General features: G+C 43.2%; 2 protein-coding genes across 9 annotated transcripts in view; both read right to left on the minus strand.

Moving 5' to 3' along the window:
- The window catches only part of LOC131458146 (rap guanine nucleotide exchange factor 6-like), a 103,779-nt gene extending 99,257 nt beyond the window's left edge, over positions 1–4,522 (minus strand). For 3 of the 6 annotated variants that reach the window (XM_058626928.1, XM_058626926.1, XM_058626927.1), the window contains exon 1: positions 3,988–4,521. In XM_058626928.1, the coding sequence (XP_058482911.1) occupies positions 3,988–4,062 (75 nt within the window). In that variant the 5' untranslated portion in view covers positions 4,063–4,521. Of the gene's footprint in view, positions 1–3,987 lie in introns of all 6 variants that reach the window. The other 3 variants (XM_058626924.1, XM_058626922.1, XM_058626923.1) reach the window with 2 other exon arrangements.
- A 1,780-nt stretch (positions 4,523–6,302) lies between these two features.
- Positions 6,303–24,376, minus strand: part of fnip1 (folliculin interacting protein 1) — a 29,844-nt gene continuing 11,770 nt past the window's right edge. Inside the window, exons 5-19 of one of the 3 annotated variants that reach the window (XM_058627252.1) lie at positions 24,251–24,325; positions 23,984–24,075; positions 23,231–23,314; positions 21,138–21,209; positions 18,931–19,066; positions 18,095–18,296; positions 17,537–17,622; positions 14,234–14,380; positions 12,562–12,731; positions 10,239–11,988; positions 9,591–9,756; positions 9,298–9,498; positions 9,097–9,212; positions 8,232–8,325; positions 6,303–8,133 (exon numbers count right to left, since the gene is read on the minus strand). In XM_058627252.1, coding sequence (XP_058483235.1) covers positions 8,247–8,325; positions 9,097–9,212; positions 9,298–9,498; positions 9,591–9,756; positions 10,239–11,988; positions 12,562–12,731; positions 14,234–14,380; positions 17,537–17,622; positions 18,095–18,296; positions 18,931–19,066; positions 21,138–21,209; positions 23,231–23,314; positions 23,984–24,075; positions 24,251–24,325 — 3,376 coding nt within the window. In that variant the 3' untranslated portion in view covers positions 6,303–8,133; positions 8,232–8,246. Of the gene's footprint in view, positions 8,326–9,096; positions 9,213–9,297; positions 9,499–9,590; positions 9,757–10,238; positions 11,989–12,561; positions 12,732–14,233; positions 14,381–17,536; positions 17,623–18,094; positions 18,297–18,930; positions 19,067–21,137; positions 21,210–23,230; positions 23,315–23,983; positions 24,076–24,250; positions 24,326–24,376 lie in introns of all 3 variants that reach the window. The other 2 variants (XM_058627251.1, XM_058627253.1) reach the window with 2 other exon arrangements.

Genomic DNA, 24,376 nt, shown 5'->3' on the forward strand with positions numbered 1-24,376 from the left:
AGGATGTCCAGTAGCCAAGGTTTGTGGTTCAATCCCTGGCTCCTCACGTTCTCATGCTCGAGTGTCCTTGGACACAACAGTGACCCTGAGTTTGGTCATCCTGGCTGAATGAGAAGGTGAATGGCAAAACTATCCTTGTTTGAGCAAAGAGAAGAGAAAGATGCACGTTCTGTACAAAGAAAGTGTGCGAATATAAAGTTGATGTGGCAATTTCTTATTGATTTCAGTCCAAAATCCTGCAGGACATAAAAAATACAATCTGACACAAAACCATACCAACCATACATTTGTCAAGAAATCCAGACCAAAGGCTTCTACAGAGAAGAAAAGCAACAACACCCGACACCTCTGTGTGCAGATGGTACAGAGAACACAACCACACAACCAGACAACCACACAACCAGACAACCAGACAACCAGACAACCAGGGCATTTGGCACAAACTTGGAAGAAAAATACACCAACAGTATAATCCTTTGACTGTGATCGGCTGAGCTGCGTCAGCATCCAGCAAACCACGCTCATTGGCAACTCGTGCTGCAAGACACACACACACGCAGTCTCTTTTGAAATGTGCCTCTCTGCATTCATTACAAGAACACACCAGCGACCACACACAGGTCTCCAGCTCCTTCTGTTTTCCCCATACGGCATAAACTGTGCTGGCTAAAAAAAAAAAAAAGTGACTCGTCACCACAGAAGTCTGCGTTTCTCTTCCTCTCTTTCACTTCTTCCACCGAGAGCTTGTGGCTTCGCGATGGTCGGAATTCTCATAAATGTCCGAAATGTACCGGGGGCTGCGAAAAACACCATAAATCACCAGACACGGTTTGTTGCGTGTTACCACCGTGTAGCGTCTGGATGGCACTGAGAAAGGTATAGGAGGGATAAAAGAGAGCCAGACAGAAAACCCTTGGAACAGGAGATTGGGCATAAAACCTGTGGTGGAGGAGAGAGCTGAACATCTGTACTGGAGAGACACTCACCTCCAGCTCCCATTCATGAAAAAAAGCTGACATTATAAAGTAAAAAGCCTTGCAACGAGTGTGGGAAAATAGAAAAAAGACATGATTTGACTGAAAATCCTTTTCCTGAAACACAGGTACCAGTGACTCCTGGGCTGCAGGATCCAGATCCAGTTGAGAGGCTATTATTGTCCTCGTTATATTAGAAATAAATATTCCTACACCAATGTATGCTAATGTTTGTGTGAACGACGTTATAAAACTATTAAAAAATATTACAACGGTCTTTAGATTTATTCTGAAATAACTTAATATGTCTGCTATACACTTTAATCCAGAATTAACAGAAGAAGAAGACAATGGCAAAAGAAGCATGGTGAAATCCAGACTGGTCCATTGTTTTGGACTCAGGGGAGATTCGTGGACGGTCTTAGCATCTAAACCAGAAACCACCTACTACTAACGATTGGTGAACGCGCTTCATTCTAATAATCCAGTTAAACTGCGTAGTTGAGCCACAACTGTAGCTCAAATGTGCTTCGAAATGCACCGACAGACCAAACTGGAACCACTGGGACACAAAAGTTGTCTGTTGCAATGAGAATTTGGAAAACAGGTCAAGTTTATGTTTTGTTTCCATCGTTCTGAGAGGATTTGGGGAGATCTTGCATCGATACTCCCCCCTCACACTGAAGTAAAATGGTGAGTCAGATTTGATCTTACGAGGCATGTGCGCGGCGTTCCGGTTGTCTGATGTTGTCTTCAATAATGTGGTCTATCAGTATGTGGTAGTCCGCTACCTAACTCCCAGTGAGAGCAGCGTTACCAATATTCATGAGTCATGGATAACTGCAGGGAAACATTTAACCAGTTTGGACCTCTGCTGCATCAATGTTGCATTCAAACTCTGACAGAGGAGGAAGAATAAGCAGCATCCACGACAGAGCTGTGGCTGCAGTCAGGCTAAATATCTGTGCGCTACAATCACATGATTACAACCAAATCGCAGATCTACTTCAATGCCGTGACGCTGATGAGAAAAACCAACTCAAAGCTGAAAACCTAAAAGGCCCGACTGTTTTTGCTGCGTGTTTGTTTTGTATCTGGTGGCGCCTCGGGAAAAGCGCTTGCACTTCAGAAACTATAAGCGGCAGTCGAAACATGGAAGGGAGAGTACGACGTGAGCTATTTTTGGGAATGAAGAGAGTGAAACTACAGAAATGACAAGCCAGCTGTGTTTCCACCGCTTCATGTCGGGAGGGAGGAGGTTGTGAGGAGTGATGTGAAAGCAGCAGTGATTAAATTTAACTGGACTCATTCAGGCCCAAGTTTACACACACACACACACACACACACACACTCAAACACAGCATCTCCTTGGCTTCGGGTATATAAACCCAGTGACGGAAAGCTGTGACGTTGTGTTTTGTTTGCTGTGGATGACACAATGACAGCACTGATGTTACTAAAGCACATTTTGGCCCAACAAGAAGGCTCACCTAATTAAATGTACACCTGCTTAAGTCTATAATATAAGAATATAATATGAAAATCTGATTTTACATCACAGCACATAGGATTTCTTGATCCGTTGCTTGTTGCTTTTGGTGATAGAAATGACGTAAACTTAACAAATGACCCCTGCGAGCTAAAATCAGACGTTTTTCTTTGTTGCAGGAGTGGGAGAGGTTAACAAACTTTAGTGTAGGAAAAGTGAGGAAAACGTGACAAAACATCCTCTTAAGAAAGTGTAGGTTTCATCAAATGAGCTTCTTGTCAAGTGACTATGATCTGACAGCCGTGTTTTCCCTGGTTGAATAACTGCAAGATATGAAAAGTGAACGTTATCTTGGAAAAAAAGGAGCAGAACTCACTCACTGAGCATGTTTTGGACAATTCTACAGCCATAAAATCAAAAATAAATCCAAGTCATAAGAGGGTTAAAGTTGTGTTAATAGGGACCTCCATGAGAACCTTCATGAGAAGCAGAGTAGTCCACTTCTCCACTGCCCAATTTCCTTCATCGACTGTGTTTACATGGACAGTAATATTTGGATTCTAGTGTTTATAGTCCTCACCTCTGGAAGAACAGTCAGAGAACAGCAGAGAACAGCACAACCACTGACTACTCAAACAAGTCATCTTAAAAGGAGCTGTAAGTATTTATGTCAATCTCATCAGAGATTATTAAGGAAGCATGTCACACAGCATGTACAAGACAATGGAAGTTTACTTTTATTTACAGCCTACAAATACAGTTTATGTTTATGTCATGGCTCCTCCCAGATTAATCTTTCATTCATACGTTTCATTCCATTCATACAGGGACAACGCTTTGCAATACTTTCCAATTGGTTCCTAATCCAATAAACTACTGTTTTTTTTTACGTTTCATGGCAAGTATTATTGCTATTTTTCCGCTTTTTATGGTTTGCATTTATTTATTTTTTGATATGTATACAAATAAGCATTTTGAGTACATGAAGTCTGATTTAGTGATTGATTTAATCCTTTTAAGACAATACCAGGAATGAGACAGTACATTATAAACTGATTGTTATTTTTTGGATTACCTTATTCCATAAAACAAAATTTGCAATAATCTGATTAATTCAACTGGAGTATCTAAATGTCATTATGTGGACATCTTAATCCGATTATAATGTCCTAATGGACAATAATCTGCATCATGTAAACAGAAAGTATGAATGGAATATTCTATTGGAAATACACAATCTGAATCTGTATTATTATTCTTAATCTGAAGACAATACTCAGCATTAGAGATTCCTATTAATCAGATAATAACATCCAGTGGAACTTTGCCCTGCAAAGCGTAAATTGGAATATTATATTGACAAACGTAATCCGAACCATGGTTCATTCAGAATAAGGCTAGTAGTCGGATTATTGTCACACACAATGTGCCAGCGAGGGCAAATAGCACTTTTTCCTAAAACTACAATTCATTAGCAAACATTAGCCGAGTGATGCTAAATGAAGAGACGTTAGATTTGTTTACCTCTGCGGTCCGCAGGGAGGGCGGTTTCTTCAAAGCCAGTTTGAAAGAAGTTTCCATGGCTCCGGTCATTTTCATAACTTCGGCTCAAACACACCTCGCGACTTTAGCTGTAAACCATGAGGGGAGTTAGAGAGCTCGCTTTTCCCCTCGTCGCTGCTCTTAAAAACTGAACAACAAGAAAAAATCACATCCCCCGTAGTTCCCGTCCTCGCCGGGCCGAGCATGGATGTTGGGAGTTTAGTCCAACACGGATCGAACGGATCAGGAGCTCCTTGTACTTCTTCTCCGGGAGACACAGAGGGAGAAAACTCAACTTTCAGCTACTGCGCTGCCGCTAAATAGTGTGACAGGTCGTTAAAAGAGTGAGTCCTTCTGCCCTGACCTGCGTACATCTTTGGGTAAAGTAAATATCCAGCTACCGTCAGTCAATCAGTCGGTTCCAGGAGTTGAGATTTCGATGGTTCCTCCTCCTCCTCTTCAGACCTGAGAGACCAGAGAGTTGACGACATCTGTCTGCCCCGACATGACGACGCTGCGTTCAGGTGCTGTCGGAAACGTGAGACATTTCACTATTAGACTCTTTTTTTTTTTTTCTCAGTAACGGATGTGATTTAAAACGTAGTGAAGTGCACTACTTCCAAAAAAGCACACTTAAGAAAAAGTAAAATTACACATTTTAAAAAGTACATAAAAACCTACTCAATTACAGTAATTCATTACTTTTCACCGCTGATGATGGACAAGTGAATTCACGCGAATTGAAGTCCCTGAGTGAGTGACATTTGTGACCTTTGACCCATGTTGACTGTGTGTTTACATATTTTATTTTGTCAGAACTGCATTTGTGAAGGTTTGCCTTTAATTAAAGACAACTCATGTGAGATTTGTGTCCACTTGTCCTTCATGCACAAGACACAAGAAAGTCATTTTTACTCCGTGTACACTTTAAACAAGCTACTTTTTTCACTTTTACATGTTTAGAGCAGTACTTTTACTTGTACTTAAGTAAATTGGTATGAAAAAATACTCGTACTTTTACTTAGAGTAGAATATTTCATTTTGTATATATTTTTTAAACTGATTTATGTTTTTACTCTGCTTAGTGTAAAGTGTAACTCTGTGGTCCGCACTTCCTCGAGAGCACTTAAACGCACCAGAGACAGACAGACTTCTGACATTGCAAACATAAACGACTGCAGCTCGACATGCGGAATAATTAGCGTGATTGAGCAATTAAAATCAACTCTGTTCTGTTTTTAGTAGGAGATCCAACATGAAAAACCCCCATTTCGACAAATAACATTTAACTTTAACAGCAAACGTGTTTAAATAGCTTTGTTGTGTTGTTTTTTTTTAAATGAAGAGAGGGAGTGCAGCGATGTCCTGGCTGACATGAGGAGACACATTCATATGTTCTGCTCACAGTCTGCTGGAGGACACTCCTTCATTGTATTGCATAACAACGATGAGCGTGTGTGTGTGTGTGCGCGTGTGTGTGTGCTTGTTTTGCGTTCTCTCTCCTGCCGCCAGGAGGTGGAGTGGGGGCGGTGTTGCAGTCAGTGTGGTAAATTTGAAAAAGGTGAATTAAACAAGGTGTGATCCAGATGCTCAGACCACCTCTAGACCAATCCAAACAAAGTGCTATTTCTGAACAGTTTCCTTCTACAATAAATAGTTTTTATTATTTGGTGTGTAACAATTGAAAGGTGAAGAGGGGAAAATAAGATTTCCTATTTTGCAGATTGTTGTTGCAAACTCAAAACCCACACGTGACAATTACACAGTCGTGGTAAAGTGTATTCAGTGTTTGTGGGGAAAAAAAAGGGAATAAACCACAGCTGCTAATCTGAGATGTGAGGAAATTAGAGACTGGAGTAGCAGAGGTTTTAACTGAACGTGTGTTTGTAATGTCCCTTTAATGTAATAACGCCTCCACAACAACACAACTGCATGTCTAATATAGTTTAAGCAGAAATAAAGCTCTTGGATCTTTGGTTTTCAGACTTATTTTCATGTCATTTACATAATAAGTGTTTGCCAAAGTTTGGGCCATATGCCCAAAAGTGGGAAGAAAGATAAATTAGAATAAAATAATTTCCTTTTGTTGACATTTTTAGTGATACGTTATTGATAAGCCACATTTAAACTGGTTTTATTGGGGGAAAATCTGTTTATTTTTGACCTACTCAAGCCATAAAGCCAAAATGACAGTATTGATGCCAGTTTCAACATTCCCCATGTTCTCTTTACTTCAATATCATTTCCCCCCACGTGCCTCTTTGATTCTGTGACATAAAAACAATCCCAGACGCACCTAAATTCTCACCACGGGCATCTTTTTTATTGCACAACATTCCCATAAAATTGGGAAAAGAAAATAATTTTTGAGGAGACAATTCCTAAAAGACATTTCTGTACAAACACATGGAAAAAAAATGGAGTATGTACAGTTTACAAGTTTGAACCGTTAAAACATAGCAACTAAATAATTTATTCATATACAAAGACAAAGAAGGGGGGGAGCAGATATAAATTCATACCTTTTAAAGAAAATGTAGAAAGAAAAAAAAAGAAAACATAGGCCGACAAAAGCATGAATATAATCAATTTTACCAGCAAAATCGAGCTCTCCAGAACATTCATGCTACTTCTCCCCATTAAGACTTGGGTTACTGTTATACTGTTATGTTCAGGGTGCCAACGACCATCACTTCCACTTCTCTGTGTGACTCTGGGTCAGCGAACGTCTACAAAACAAACAAACGCACAAACCTGAGCCACATTTCAGTCTCTTAAGTACAACCGACTGAAGATCTGAGCTTCAAATGAAGACGCACACCTGCATTTCCCTCTGCAGTGAACGTCACTTTGCAGTGAGGAGTGGAAAAAGTGGCAAAGTGGTAAAAGCACAGTATGGATGGGCTCTTTTTAAATGATGCAGTCTCTATAACCAAGCAAAGAGAAGATGAATGAATTACCAATGGTGTCAACAGACATAAAAGGTATGACGAGGAATAATTGGCATTGCTGCAGGTTCCACTTTAGGAGGAGAGAATAAAAAAATCAACAAAAACAGCGACAGCAACATTCCTAATTTTACACATCGCACCCTGCGTGTATGGAAAAACAAAAAAAAGTACATATCTGCTGCTATAGTCTTTTTTTCCTGTGAGTATAACCGTCATAGAAATGTATATGAAAATACAGTAGTGTTAGATGATACATACATGTCCACTATAAGGCCTACTACTGTGTTCCCCCTCACGTGTCCTTCCTCTCTCTCTCTCTCTCTCTGCAGCAGCTGTAAACATCATATGAAGGTGGCAAAAAGCTATAAAAGTGTGAAAATATATCAGCATTTTCGGTTTTAAAATATAGACGACGACGTACACTACGAGCTCTTTTCCGCCCACAGTAGAAAGGAATCCGTCTTCAGCCCTTTCCCTTGTTCCCCCCAAAGAGCACACAGCATTGAGTCTGCACACAGTCGACACTGATATCCCCTCTGATTAAACATAACTTAAAAACATAACCTCGCACTTTTCTGCGCGGCGGCCGTACACGAGTCTGTCAACCCACGACCCACATGGAGATCTGAGGTAGAGCTGTACCTATGCTAAGAATGTCAAAGCCACTTTAAGCCATTTCAAAAATCACCAGGTGTGCATTAGAAAAACAGATCTGTTGAGATATCGCAGGGGGAAACTTGGCTTGTAAACAAAAAAAAAAACATGGAGACAAAACGCCATAATTGACGTCCCATCGACGACGAAGTTTAAAAATGTCCGTCTGTTACATTTAAACTCCACTGAGTTTAAGATTGTACAGAAGACGGACGTTCATCGTTAATGTACTGTAGATATCGTAAAAGTTTTATATTAAGTCTTTGGCTTTTGTGTCCAAAAATAAAAGTCCCTTTTTACAAAAAAAAAAAAAAACACATTCAAACAACAAGAGAAGGTCATTTCAGGGAGTCCTCACACCGTCTCTCACACTGTGGTCTTTAGCCTCCCACTGTGGTGCAACATCAGCACTGCAGTGGTAGTGAGTGGACGATTGTGGCTGCTGTTGTCCATGAAGGCGTTCATCAACCACTCAAACATCCCTCCCACTGATTCCTCCGCAGGGAGCCGCGTGGAGCGTGAGCTGCAGAGCATGTACATGTACGTCTGAGGAGCAAAGCGACAGCAACACCTGCCAACACCTGCGTGCGTGATTTCCTCCTGGCTCGCTTTGGAACTCACCGTCTCTTTACAGTCTCATAGTAGGATCTGAGCCACGTACGGGGAGTGAGTGCTGGCCACCGCCGCTAACAGAGGGAGGTCACTGGACTCGATCCTGCAGACACACAAGAGAGCGAGGTTTAAGGGCTTCATTTCAAGAACAAACAAAAGGACAATGATTTATGACATTGGTAAACATTTGTCTCAATATCTTGTTTCAGGTCTTCTTCAACAGAACATGATGTCATTTTATTTCCACTTAGAGGAAAATAGATGATAAGGCGCAGCACATACGAGTGTGCGTTGACCGATAACAGCAGGTATCATAAAAGAGGTGCCTGTGAACGTGCTTTTAAAAGGTTCACAAACCAGAAAGGTGTGATGATTTTGTTCTTTAATTGAGTCGTGAGTTTGTTTCCGCTTCAAAAACATGAAACGCACACTCAATTATAAGAGCTACTTCTCAAGGCTCAAAAAAGAGAAATAATTTCTATTTTTAAGATATTTTACAAACATAATGCAACACACTGGACCTTTAATGGTGCCTTTGTTTACCAGCAAAAACACTTAATGTATGACAGTTTACTGTGCGAGACAGGTGCAACATGTGGGACTCTTTCAAACACAGCACAGGATACATGTGTACTTCCTATTCTAAAGATTCAGCTGATACCGACTGAAAGTTAACTCTTAATACCCTACCTCCCATTGCTCCACAGGTGCAGATAAGTGCTGACCACTGCACTTGCACCTGGTGTGTGTGTGTGTTCACTTCTAGTGTGTGAAAAGAATGAGTGAAATTGACTGTGCAAATTGTCGTGTGTGCAAATAAAACTAATTGTTTGAAGTGGAGGTATAAATAAGTTTAGGACAAAGGCTGACTTACCCTAAAACCATGCCCAGTTCCTTTACACGGACTCTGGTCTGGCCCTTTAAATACTCAGCAAGCATCTTACTCTTGAAGTAGATTTCCTGCAGGCGGTCCTCAAGGTGCATTATACACTAAAAGAGGTAGAAGAGAGAGAGAACAATCAAGAAAACTGACAACTATACAGATAATAAGTGGACAGATGAAGATGAAGCGTACAAAGTTGGGAGAAAGGTTGAGTTTGTAGAGCTGGTGAGTGGACTGTAATAAGCTGGAGACCAGGTTGGACACCAGGACGTCCTGCCCAAGCTTGTTGGCGTCCGTTGCTCGCCTCTGACTGCTGACCACCTGCACAGTCCACTTGTCCGTGTCTGCCACGATGCAGACGGCCTCCGCTATGGGCTCGTCCAACACAGGATGCTGCAGGAGACGCAGACAGACAGACAATTATGCATGAATGCGACACATGCAACAGACGCCGAACCAATTGTGTATCATACTACATGTTTTACCTGAACGGCATGGGTTAAATCAGCCATGAGGCTTTGCCGAAGCTTTTCGTCACTGGGCATCCCATGCAGTACGAAGTCTGGCACATAGGTGGGGCAGTAGCCTCCGAACAGAGACCGGCCGAAATTGGCTATGCTTGGCTTCGAGTAGTTCTCAACCAACTTTGACCTGGAAATCAAAACATATGGCATTTGTTTTTGACAGAGAATACAACATCCAGTCAGCTGTCCAAGTTTTGGGAGTTTCCCCATGATGCTTTGCTCTCCTATAATGGGCAATTTCTACTGTTGATCCCCTATAATTACCATTTTTAACCCAGTGAAAACCCTACTTTCTATAATTAAACAACCAACATTCCCTGTCCTGTCATGTGCTGACAGGAACACGCCTCTCTCTGTGTTCAGTCAGAGTTGGATCAGCACTTTTCTAAGCATCACGTGAATCTGAATCGCTCTAACTGATCTTTAAACTTCCACAGCTTCATGGTTTGTAAAGCCAGAACGGGCCAGTTAATAAAAAGACAATGTGAAACCAGCTGACACAACACACAATGCAAACAGGATTAATACATTATGATTATTTAAACTGGTGCCATTTGGTTCCACAGCAGTTTTTGTGCTTAATGTCACGACTGCGGCTCCTTGACTCACCCAGGCAAGGGCACCGGCACTTCCTCCTGCCAGTCCTCCGTCTCCTCGCTCTCGCTGTCCCCCAGCGCGCTGTCTGAGCTCTCGTTGCGTGGTATCTCCCAGTCGCCGACGGGGACGACCTTGCGCTTTTGGTCCTCTTTGCCGTTGCCGTTTCCATCCTGTGGAAGCGGGACTGACAACACGAGACCCTTGTCCCGCTCCGCAGAACAGCCCCGACAGCAGCAGGTGTCGGAAGAGTCCGTAGAACCACACCTGCATCTCCTCTGGACGTCCGGCAAAGTGTCTCCCTTTCTAGTTGACCCGACTTGTCCACTGTCGGAACCCAAACAGAGTCCCAAATCCTGAATCCTTCTGCCACCCCGGAAGCTGTGACCTGCCAGGTCGCCAGACTGAGGACCTCCTGAAGGGTCCAGCAAGTCTTTGCGCATGCTGTCCAACGTGCTGGCTTCCCGTTGTCTGGCCACATCGTCTATCGTCCTCGTCTCCACGGGGTTGTCCAGGTTGAAATACTCGTCAAAATCATCTATACACTTTGGGTTCCACTGGGGTAATTTACTGGAGACCCGCTGCAGGGCTGGAGTCCCCTTGGTCGGTTTGGTTTGGTCCTCTGATGCACTGACGCCTTTCAAGTCTGCTCCTCTCTGATAATTTTGCCCAGGATGATGCTGCTGCTGCTGCTGCTGCTGCTTTTCTTGCTGCTGATGCATCATCTGCTGCTGCTGCTGCTGTTGTTTAAACAGATGTTTGTCCTTTAGGTGTTTCTTGTGCTTCCTAATCTCCTCCTCCATCTTGCGTCTGCGGCACTCTGTGTCCGAGTCAGGAGACATGGAGTCTCCTATGAGGAAAGTGACTTTCGTCACTGGCTCCTCCTCTGCTTGAGTCAAAGACATGAGGCCCGACAGGTTTTTCCCAGGTACCACTGGTACCGGCACCATCGCGGTCACGTTCTTGTCTGGGGGCTTCTTCTCTAAAGGGATCCCCGAAGGCCAAGGAGCGAGCACATTGGCGGCAGGATTCCTCGTTCCTGCGTCCTCCGTCCCAGAGTTCTTACGCTTCGTGCTGGGAGTCGGGGACGGACTTGTTGGTCTCACGTCGCCTTTGGTCTCCGCATCCAGCACACAGGACTGCTTCCTGGGGGAAGCGGAGCCAACGGGCAGCGCGACCTCCAGTCGTGCCTCGGTGCCCAGCGGGCTGCTGGACTCGACGTGCAGCTCCCCCGGTTCAGCGTCCGCAGTCCTGATAACAGGAACTGAGCCCGGACTGTGTCCCGTCTGAAGCACGCTGCTCCTGGACCCTTGACTCTCGCTGCTGTCCTCCTCATCCTCCTCCTCCTCGTCTTCCTCGTCCTCATCTTCCTCGTTGGGCGTGTCCCCGGCACCGTTCCCCGCCTCGCTGTCTGCATACGTGCTGCTCTGGAGGCTGTTGTCTGAGGGATAGCTACTGTCCTCTGCCTCTGTCTGACAGCTGCGCGCCCCCTGGGACAAGTAGTCCCCGCTGGGTTTGTGGACGGTCACAAGAACATAGTCCGACTCCTCCACCTCTCCTTTCCTGAGCGAGGTCGTGATGAGAGAGCCGGGCATCACGATGGCCTCGTCCTCGGCGCTGTCCAGCATGTGCGTCTCCAGGAGCTCCGAGCAGCGGATGAAGTATGTGAGGACGTAGAGGAGTCTCTGGACAAGCTCCTGTCTGCGGCCCACCACCACGGTCCGGGACAACCGCACCGGTGACCCGATGGCCCCGTACAGGTCCCCTACACACAAGGACAGACAGAAAGGTCCATTTAAGATGCTTTTGGTCACTGTAACAGGTCACTTTTATGTACTTTTGATTTTGTTCATGTGACAAAGTTGCACCAAATATGACGTCTCTGTTGGGTGAGACAGATATAAATGGGAGAGATCATTAAAAAATGAAATATACATACTGTACATCACTTCTTTCCTCTTAAAAAAATGCCAGTACCTGCAGTTCTCAGTGTCAAACACTAGATGTCAGCATTGAATCACTTTCTCAGTGGTTTCCGGTGTTATTTGAGGTGAACCTACTCTATAAAGACTATGTCTATGTATTTAATGGAATTTTACTTGCACTTACACTTAAAAAAAAAAAAAAAAAAACAGAATTAAAAATGATTTTAGTTGCACATAGAAATGATCGTCCTGTCCTTACTTGTCTTAATGCATTATTTAGCAACAATGGCAATTTAGGATGAGCTCCAACTTTGTTTAATTCGGAGATCAAACACTGTTATTGTGTTTAACTTACCCTGCAGCCATGTTAATTAATAGAACACAAGTGTGTGAGGACTCTCTCTCTCTCTCACCTAGCTGTGCCCACAGAGGGTTGTAGGGGTGTGTCTTTGCCAGCATGTTGACGCTCTGCGAGGAGTGTTTCTCGAGGAAGATCTTGATCGGTGGCTGCCCATTAGGCATGACGGTGGGGACCCAAGCGAGATGATTGGTGAGGATGGCCGTCAATAAAGCGGGGAGGAACCTGGAATTATAGAACATGGATTGGTTAGGAGTTAGGATCTAAAAAGTCCTGCCTCCTGGTTGCTCTCTATCCCCTCTGACCTTGTCTGGTTGGGTCAGATGTTCTCTTACTACATCGGTTTTGCCTTTTTCTTGTTGAAGTCAACACCACGCGCACGTACACATACTGTTCAAAGTGTGACTCGCTTCCTTCACTCGACCACAAGTGTCTACTTCCCTTCCTGTCTTATGACTCAACTCTATCAGGGCAGACTAGTACAATGACTTTTTAAATGGGGGACACAGCTGTGACTGCTGCCATCATCAAAACCACCGCCATCAGTCATGGGAATACCGATGTGATGGGACGCCTTACAAAAGACACCGGACTCCAGAACTCCAGTGATAGAGCAACACCAGTTGCCATGGAGACACAGTGCTACACAGCTAATTGCACATAGGAGCGTTTGAGGGTTGAGTCATCACAACCCATGGTGGTAGAAACTGTGACTAAAGCTGTGCAGTGATACTGAAAGAGAAACACCACCGGTTTCCAAGGAAACGGTTTTTGTTGGAGCCATTTAGAGGTTTTTTGTTTAGAATATTTCTAAAATAACTATATTTGAGTATGGTGGAAATTATTCATCATTATCGTCATCATTTATGTATTTTGGTGATTGATTCCTGTCTCATCCGTGAAAAAGGTGTGACCAGGTCACACGAGAATGCCTCTATAAGGAAGGGAAAGTTCTTTTGTTGGAAGGCCTACAGAGCAAACGCATCTGAATGTATTAGATCGCCCCTTTGTTGGTCGCATATATTGCTTGGATTGTTTTTTGTTTTCGTTTCCATGAAAACCGGAGGTTATTGCTTAATAAATATCAAGAAATCAAGATCAAAACTGTCTGCGCGTGCTGTCAAGGAAATGTGTGTCGGACTATCTGTGCCTCAAATGGAACAAGAACGGTGAACACAGGGTTCGTTATTAACTGTTTACATGAGCACAAATAAAAGCTCAATCCTCATCTTATTTAGCAGATTTAATAGACCTGTATGAAAGCTTGTAACGTGCAAAAGATAGAGGATTAATCGCCACAGTTGAAATAACAATTATTAAAATAACTGATTGCCGTTTAAAACAGTTCTTCTTCATATATATGCGCACAATGTTCAATAAAAGGCTTTGCTACCAATTCATACATTTGACGTGGCTTTGTGACTGCAACAATAAGTCAGTAGAGACTGGCAGGGACCGCAGACAAATAAACCCAAAGTGTGTTTAAGAAAGGGAGAGAGAGTCCATAGAAAGTGTATGGAGGGGGGGAGAAAATGAATCGTGTGTGTACAAGTCAACACAAGATGCAGAGAGACTATGACTATGTGTAAAATGTCTTAACGCCATCCTCCCGCCTGCTTTCCCAACAGGTTTTGGCTTTGAGATCAAAGCGTTCACTTATTATGGGATTGGTTGCATATGTGATAATGACAGAATAAATGACCCTTAAGAACTTGTCGACACTCAACTGGTTCTTGGAGGCCTGCTCCATCAGCAGGGAGAGCTCACGCATGAACTGGCCGCAGAGCTGGTTCTTCTCCGACGCGCCAGACATCATCGTCAACCAGACGGGCTCGGCCACCCGGGGCATGGTGTAAAGGTCACAGATGGTCATCCTGGAGATGAGGTACAGCGAGGGAGGGTGCGACGAAAGGAGGAGGAGGACAGGGGGCATGGAGAGTGCGAATGAAAAGGGAAGGGGAGAGAAAACAGACAGAGAAGGAACAGAAGTGTTATTGTCTCTTGGGGTAAACAAAAGAGAGCTCAGTTAACAGAGCTTTGCTGTCTGCACTAAGGCCATGGGAGACCCTGTGTGTGTGTGTGTGTGTGTGTGTGTGTGTGTGTGTGTGTGTGTGTGTGCGCGTGTCCGACGGTCTTGCACACACACTCACATAACCCCGTCTGTCGTTCTGTACAGTGTGTGCGTATCTGTGTGGCTCAACATGGGCATTTGTCCATTCAGAAGGAGTGGAGTTTCCATGGAACGTGGGGCGTGTTGGTGAGCATGTCTCGGCCAGGAGCCAGGCTTTGACACACACAAGGGGCAGAGGGGAATCTCTGCAGCCTGAGGAATGTCGAGAATCAGGCATTTTTTTAAGTCTGAGCTGTAATGTGGAGTTTACAACTGCTGGATTCCGCTGCTGAGAACACTATTCTTATTCCTACAACAAACCTATAAAAGTGAATTCACATCACAAGTGAAATGCTCTGAAAACTCGCACAGCCAGTCCAACGCACCCAGCTGCGTTTGTCCCAGGTAAGCTGTCACAACATTACTGATAAGAAATATAAATGGCCTGTTTACCACGACTGATTTCACTTTAATGGAAACTGCAGGCGATAAAAGGACAGATAATTCTGTTGTGAAACTAAAACCTCTTTGTCTCTTTTTTTTGCAGAAGAGGTTAAAACAGGTTAACATAAAAGGTGGAAAAAAAAGAATTTAGGTGTGTTGTTTTGTGTTATTAGTGTTGCAACACTAAACATTCCCCAACGCCAGTCTCTTAGTCTCCTAAAAACAAAACTACCGCTCCTCAGTTTGGTTTAATGTTTGATTTCCTTTGATGGGCCCCTAGGCTAATAAAACTGTTTTGCTTCCTCTATCCAAGGAGTGAGCAAGCGCTTATCTAGCACACAGATAAATGACAAATACACTATTGCATTGAGAAACTCTATTTGATTGATTCAAATGAGAATCGACTAATCCCTGGCAGTAGTACTCCAGAACGCTATCCATGTACATACATATGTATGTACTTGTAACTCAACACAAACAAACTGCGTCACAGTCACAGTCAGTTCTCTTTACACCTGAGCAAAGATGACGCAGTGTCAGTGTCAGATCAGCTAATAAAGCTTTATTCCCTTCCGTGTTATCAACGAGCCGACATATCAGTGGCTGGTGTAGATTAATTTATTGAAAGCACCCCCCCCCCCCCCCAACCATTGTTGGCAGATGTCTGAGACCAAGCCAGCGCTACGTACTGTACGTAGGAGATCTGGTGTGAGGTCTAAAGGGCATGTCTGTGATAGAAATGTGCAGTTTACTGTGTTTTTTCTGGCAATTTAAGAAGCCAAATACATCCTAATGGTTCAATTTGATAAAATATTCTACTAATCTCATCACATACTACATGAAATTCAACAGCGGTGGGGAAAAAACAGGATTATAATCCAAACTGATGCCTTTATGGTTAAAATGGGTTTTTACTCTTGCCTTTTAAAGGATGTTTGTGAAAGGTTCTCAGAATTGTATGCATGCCTCTGCAGAGTGTGTGCAGCTTATCTTTGGCAGCATGCACAAGTACGTGTGTATGTGTGTGCCTGCCCTGCATTTACATCAAAACCCTCGTCTTCCTTCAGTAAGTGTTCCATGAAGTCAATACCCCTCGAATGGCAAAGGTGGATAGTGGGCTACACTTATATTTAGCCGCTGTGTGAAGGTGAGATTTTTTTTATTTTGTTTCTATCCCGTGCCATTGCGTCCGTCCCGCTGGCACTCATATAATATTTACTATTCTGGTGCTTGTGGCCAGTGGCTGCAGCAGATAGGGTTGCCACTCGGGAGGCTTGGGTTGCCGTGGCCGACTGCCAACAGGCATATGACTGCAGCAGTGAGGGGACCTCAGACATGCAGGTGCGAGCCAATAACATTAATGGCAAATAGCAGTAGTGGTGGAGACAGGTGTGTGTGTGTGACGACAGGTAGGTGTATGCATACACATTAAGCAGCACTGGCATGCACGCGTCACCATAATGCAGCACGCATTTTACGATTTCCATTTATATGTCATCACACAGAAAGATTTAATGATTCCTGGAAATTGTGTTGGTTAAAAAAAAGTAAAACGTCTTCTGTATATACAAGGTCATGTTGTGCAGAGGTTAAACTGGGGATATCTGAAACCCTCCCGACAGACAACCAAAGCCCCGATATAAGCGCTCCCAGCATGCACTGCAGTGTGACAATGTTGCATTAATGGTATGCTCCTGATCCTGCTTTATATAACCCACTATATTTTTATTAGCATGCATCTTATTATTTCTTTTACACACCTGATTTCTTTTGCATTTTGATGCAAAACAATTAACACATGAATTATTCAGTGCTGCAACAATTTAGCACTCAACAACTGCATCAGTAGCTGAGGCAGGATTTCACAACTTGCTCGGTTGTCTTGTTTCTTATAAGCAGCAAAAAACTGACATGAACAGTGTTTACTGGCTGCTTGACAGACTGCTGGAAAGCCACTAGCCCAACAAAGTAAACTTGGAATGAGTGACATGTGTAAAATACTTGTCAGGTCATTAAAGCCGGTGAAATATTAGCACCATTACATAAGCAACACGGGATTACGTGGGATTACGAACGGTGGGAAACATCTTCTGGACGGAACAACGCGTTACAGGTCATGCATCCGCCCGTTTCTTTCCATCACACCAGCACTTCCCTACATTGCACCACGATCAATAAACAAAATCCAGGCACAGCTGAACAATTGAGTGAAGTCTCACGATGCTCAACAAGGACAGATTACATAGTATACCAGATATGTCTGTGTTTGTATTGTGTAGACACTACAGTAAACATGGTGTACAGTAAATATGATGTTTAAAAGTGAGATTTTGTTGGTAAACATGTACTAAATGACTTCTTCTTTGGCCAGTGGAGACAATTTTGAGTTTGTTATATCTGATATTAGCAGACAAAAACACTTCTAAGTGTAGTTTTAGGTGAAAAAACAATGTGTCAAAGTGAGTTGTTGTCCAACCTGAAGTCGTTGAGTCCTTCCACCATTCGGCTGTAGAACAAGGCCCTCTGGCTGGAATCAGCTGACCGGCGGCTCATCTTCATGGCCTTGAGAGTGACAGAGTAGACAAACAACTTAGCTTTGAGATATTTGGCACTGGAATGGACAAACAGGGTTACGAGGAAGGCGGGGGCAGTGGATTTGTAACATAAGGGGACACGGACGGGGGTGCAAAACGGAATGTGAAGGGTACAACTGGAAGTCATCCAGATCTCTGACAGTGCCAACAACAAACAGCAGTAAACAAAGCCAAAGATATACAAGGTATGACCATTGACCAGTCCATCTGACAGCAACTCCGCTCATTACAAAGGGCAACAATGGGGTGTAGAGTTTGTATTCGGTTTCCATTTATATCTCACTGCTAAATGGATTTCCTTGACAGGTTTATCTTCAAGTTTTCGTTTTCGTAATTATATCGAAGAAACAAAAAAGCAAAGTCAAGAGGGAACGTAAGTAGTCTAGCACCCTGTACGTGAGTTGTGAAAGGTGCTACATCATTAAAGGGTATTCATTCACCTGTTCAATGGCACTCTTCAGTTTGTTCATGTGGCTTTCAAAAAGCGGGAAGTGGGAGAAAAAGAAATCCTGGAAGCGGTTGTTCTCCTCCAGATTGGGGGACAACGTGAAGATGACCCCGATGGCGATCTTCTTCTTGCGAGCCACGCCGAGGCTGGGTCCCCCGCTTTCGTCGGACATGTTGAAGCTCTCCTCTACTGACCTGAGCGGGACGAGGCACAGAGACAGAGACACAGGCCTAAAACAAGGGCTGCAATGTTGCCTTAACTTCCATAAATCTACTTGGTATAGGATTCTGGATTATTGCACTATTAATTCAGGTATCTCACCTACCTTACGGTCTTATATAAAACTAAGAATGCTGTTCAATAGTCTAAACCGAATTACATTAAATCAATAAGTGAGCGGATACCATAATTTGGGCACATATTATGTTAATCACAGAAAATCTATTAGGAAACTCTTAATCCTCTGCTGATCCGAGTGCCTGGAGGATAACAGCACACAAGAGTGTGACAGCTATATTTACAATGTGCGAGTGTTGTGTGTATGTGTGTGTGTGTGTCTATTAGCACATAGCACTGCCTGCTTGATACTGAGGAAATCCTCTCACAACAAAGAGCTTGAATGATCAGTCTCTGCGCGTATGTGAGAAGGTGTGAAGAAGATCTTGTGTGCAAGTATCAGATAAGAGGATACATAATTAAATGATCATTATTATTATTAAGTACTTATGTCTTATGTGTAACGGTGAAACAAAGACTGGTCTGTGTGTAATAATAAGTGAGTTTAGTATGTTTCCTGATACTTTATGTTATGGTTGTTTTTTGCCTCACCATCGAGGAAATACGCCATTCTCCAGGCTGGTGGTTTGGCTGCGGAGCCATCGGCGCTGGTAGCTGGATGCGCAGCTGCTCGTCAGGGAGGAGCCAGGAGATGGGAAAGGAGTGATCAGCAGGCTACTCAGAGAAGCTGAGGGGACAAAAGAGGAGAGGAGGGCGATAAGAGAGGAGCAATAAGGACGAGGAGAACAGAAATTGGGGGCAGGAAAGGTGTGTGTATTGTTATTGAACACATTGCACATCACCATCTCTCTCCCAGACACACACACGATTACTGGACACCTTTAAACCTTTTCCACCTCCGCAATATTGCCCGTCTCCGTCCCTGCCTTTCACAATCCTCTGCAGAAATCCTCATTTACGCCTTCATTACCTCCAGACTCGACTACTGCAATAGCCTCCTCTACGGTCTCCCCTCCACTCACCTTCAAAAATTACAATATATCCAGAACTCTGCTGCCCGTCTGCTAACCCACACCCGCTCCAGTGACCACATCACCCCCATCCTCAAAAAACTCCACTGGCTCCCTGTTCCCTACCGCATACAATACAAGGTTCTTCTCATCACTTACAAATCCCTCCATAACCTGGCTCCCTCATACCTCACTGACCTCCTCCACCTACACTGTCCCACCCGCCGCCTCAGATCCGCTGACTCCAACCTCCTCACTCCCCTCAGGACAAAGCGCCGAACCCTGGGGGACCGAGCCTTTGCTGCAGCCGCCCCCACTCTCTGGAACTCACTCCCACAACTCCTCAGGAATTCAGATTCACTACAGACATTCAAATCATCACTCAAAACCCACCTGTTCAAAACTGCATACACTTAACTGTCTATTTCCCATTGTTTTATCCCAGTCATGTCCTTTGTTTTTGTTTTGTCGTTTTGTGTTTGTACAGCGTCTTTGTGTGTTGAGAAAAGCGCTATAAAAATACGATGTATTATTATTATTATTATTATTATTAATGTGAGATCTAATATCAGACAGTGTGCTGACAGTCACATGGTGTCGTTCTTGGACAAATTGGCTTTACACCAGGCTGGCATGGTAATGACAAACCACACGCACGCACACACACACACACACACACACACACACACACACACACACACACACACACACACAAACACACACACACACACACACACACACACACACACACACACACACACACACACACACACACACACACACACACACACACACACACACACACACACACACACACACACACACACACACTGCAGGCCTCGATCACAAGGTTATTTACAGCACGGAGCAGTCGTTGGTCACATAACCATTTAGACAGTGTGTGATCTTCTATGTATGTGTGCACATGATAGAGACATAAATCAACCTCATGGAGTAAGTGTGTGGGAAAAAAAAAAGAACAGGAGGACTGTAGTAAAAGGAGGAGAAGGAGGGTGGGTGGGTGGGAGACATGGACTTATGTGTGCTTGTATGTCAGAAAGAGGTAAAGAGCTCTCCAGCCCAACTGCAATGAGGAAGTGGAGAGAGAAGGGAGGAGGGAGCCACTCATTTAAAAAGCAGCAAGTTTTATAAAGCTGCTATATATATATATATATATATATATATATATATATATATATATATATATATATATATATATATATATATATGTATAAATAACCCTCTGTGTGTGTGACCCCGGATTGAGCAGAAACCACAATTCCGGTCGTACCAATCATGCCATGGTGGTGGGGGTGATGGGGGGTTGTGTTAGGGTTCAGTTTCCATTGCACAACAAGGTAGTGTGGACTTTCCAGGCAGGATAACACACAGCCAAACTCTGTTCCTCACCTGCATCATCTTTCTATTTGGTTCTAGGACAAAATACATCAACCCTTTGGAGTCAGGGACGTTTCTCTCTCTCGCTCTTATCCCACATTTCTCTCCTTTCTCCCTCCATATATACCCCCAATCAGCCATGAGTGGGTGTGCACCAGTGGGTCATTTTAAATGAATGGAAAAGTGTGCATTCCACAGAGAATGCTTTTTGGGACACTATATACAGTAAATTGCAATAATGGCCCAGACTAGACCTTCTCTGTTCCTTGACCTCTTTGTCCTTGACAGGAATAACTGTAAACCCAATCCAGAGTTCGACTGAGGGGACTGAAATCTGTGATGATGAGTGTAGGTCAATCCCGGCTTTGGCTCCTAGTCTCATTAACTTACCTGACCTGGCGATGCCGCTGTCCCGCTCGTCGTACAGCCCCCGACCCGGCATGTCCATGGGGTGACTGTGTCCTGGAGAAAGTAACAAAGAAGATGGACAGAGAGAGAGAGAGAGAGAGATTGAAGGGTTGGGTTAAATGTAAAACGAAATATAAAATGACAGAAATGAGAGATAAAGAAAAGAGACAAAAAAAAACAACAACCCGTGAGAAGTGTGATCAGCAAAACGGAGCACCAGGCATGCTGATGATGCTCTTATCACTGACACAAGCACAAACAAATACAGAGAATAGTGCTTTTGGATTCTTTGCATCCCCAGCATAAAACATCCCATGATGTCCCCCCCAAAAATAGGGGATCCAGGAGTAATGTTTTTCCTCTTGCTACTGTCATTTAACATGGCAGCGAATACATGACGGCTTATTCAAAGCAAATCTAGCACTAAGATTAAATTTGACTGTAAAATGGCTGACACTGATTGAGTCTCGTGGTGTTAGTGCACCCTTTTTTTTGCAAGACCAAAAGAAGGAAATGTCACAAGAAAAAAGTCACTATCTCCAACAAAACCTTCTTCCTGTCAACACTTTGGTGTAAAAATCTCTAAGATTCTCATAGCAGAGGTGTACACACCCCAAATGCAACATTCATCTCAAAAAGAACTGAAAGAATATTTATTTTTGAGATGATCAATGAGCAGTGCTAAAAGGGACGATAACAACATTACATAGATGACACACCAACATGCCATGCCAACCTAAGGGTGCCCTAAAAAGAATTGTGGGTAGGCAGTATATGGTGCAGAGAGGGGTTCTTTTGTGTATATATATATATATATATATATATATATATATATATATATATATATATATATATATATATATATATATATATATATATATATATAACGAACACCTGACCAACATCTGAAAAGTTCTAAGATTAGCACATGGCAATTCTGGTAAATTTATTTGACCGCTGCGCTCAAAGATGCTATTTTAGTCGAGGAAAGTTGCTTTAACAGAAGTGTGACAGAATCACGGCTCGCTCGTTACTACAAAGAATAAACTACAAACAACGTAAATGTGTGAGAATTCAATTCATTTCACTTTTCAGTTATGATAAATAACTAAAACATTCAAAACAATATTGTCTGTAAAAGAAGTGCATATCATACTCATTTACGGACATAAATACAAATACTGATTAGTCCAATTGAGGACAAATGTTTGCAAACTTACTATATGCACATTTTACAAATAAATAAATATATATGTACATATATATATATACACAGTATATATATAAAAAAATTAAATATTACAATTTTAAATACTTGCAAAAGCTAAAAAAAAATAGAAGAGATCAGTTCTTTAACTACTGCCAAGTTTTCTGTGTTACTTTATTCTGAATGAGAACTTTGCTCTCATGATATAAATAAACCTTGTTTTTGATGTTTTACAGGATTACCAAAAAAGCCAATTAAACTGCTTTTTTTTGTGAATTGGTCCTGCTGTGGTAGATAATTACGATGCACTTACGTTGACTCACACACTGCCAAAAAAACAAAAAACCGAGTAAAGAAGGAAGAACATAGCAAAAGAACTACAAAAACACCTATGACCCCAACTACAGATACAAGTCACCAGTGATCACTCATGCACACTCGTGTGTGGAAACACACCTGCAAGCCTGGGTCAGACAACACGGGCAGACGTATTAATGATTTATTTGAGAACGCTTTATTGGTGTCAAGTGAGGTCTTCTTTCTGACACTGCCATAAGAATAAACAGCATGGAATTAGGGGGAAGTTTGGCATATGAACAAAAATGAGGGAGGATTTTATTCCGTTTCTGAAGAACTTACAAAATATTATTCCTGCACCCATTATCTGGCTCAAGGTTCTTGCAGATGTGCTGTGGCGTTGCATGCTTCAACTACAGTGAACTACGAGTGCAAAGATCAGCCACCCAAACATGCAGCGAGTGGCAGAATACTACAACTGCAACTACAGCCTACACACACAAAACCACACAGACACACACACACACACGACTGGCACATGCGTAAGTCATGGCCAGCTGTAAGCGCAAACCTGAAAAGAAAGATGCGCTCTTGATCAGGCGCAGAGGGCCCTGTTCAGAGAAGGCCCGGCGAGGGCTGCAGAGCTGAGAAAATCCTGTGCGGCACAAACAAAAAAACATGAAAGCAAAGCAGAGGGGGGGGGGGGGGGGGGAGAAAGGACAAAAAAAAAACATACATGAACCATTGTTAGTGAATGAGTAAGAAGAAAAAGTGGCAACCTCCTGTCATGTAGCCACCTTGTAGTAAAAGGTACAGGAGCTTTTTAGTCTGGGATGATAATAACACCCATAATGTGGTTCAGAAAACAAAACAGACAAACAAGAAGGTTGGTATCGCTCACAGAAAACACAGTTTACCAAACAAATAAATGGTGATGGGGGCCGTACATCTCAAAATGATCATTTGTGTCTTTTCTGTGAGGATGATTGAGGAAATACACAAAAAGGACAGAGTTTGCCAGCAGGTCTAAACATCGGTCTAGAGACTGTACCTCAAAAGCTGACCACATGTGACACAGGAAGCCATAGAGCTTCAAAGAAGAAGCACACGGAAGAGTGTGCGGTTTGCTGAGAAAGTTTGTTTTTGCAACGCCACTGTGACGGGTTTTGCACTATTCACAGGGGGGAAATGCTAAGAAAGAGTGAGCTCTGAGCAGTTTTTCCAGTCCGGTTTGTATTCAAATAAGACGAGTGTGTCGTCATAGGTCAAAAATATTATATATGCACAGAGAAAAAAGCCATCCACCTGTAAGTAACTGGCTTACCTATGTTCCCTAAGAGACCGTTGGGCCCAGTGTTTTGATCGGGCTTTAGTGTGTTGCTGTCCTGTCCAATAAACTCCAGGCTGTCCTGTAACCTGCGTGAGATTTAACATAAAAGCCACAATAAAAGTTAGCATGTACCCAGTATGGTATGATGCGCTTGTATCATACAAACACAAGAAACAGACAGACAGCGATATAATAACCATAATAACTGAAAGAGATGGAAAGAGCGGTGTGGTTTGCGTGTGGTAGAATGTGTGTGCTTACGTGTTGAGGCTGCCGTACACACTTCCTCCAGTCCTAGCAGTGAAGACCTTACTCAGCATTAACTGAGGCGGTGATCTGATATGACATGATCACGGGAACAAAGATCATGAGTATGCATGCTCACTT

Source organism: Solea solea, chromosome 4, assembly GCF_958295425.1.
Source record: "Solea solea chromosome 4, fSolSol10.1, whole genome shotgun sequence".
NCBI lineage: Eukaryota > Metazoa > Chordata > Actinopteri > Pleuronectiformes > Soleidae > Solea > Solea solea.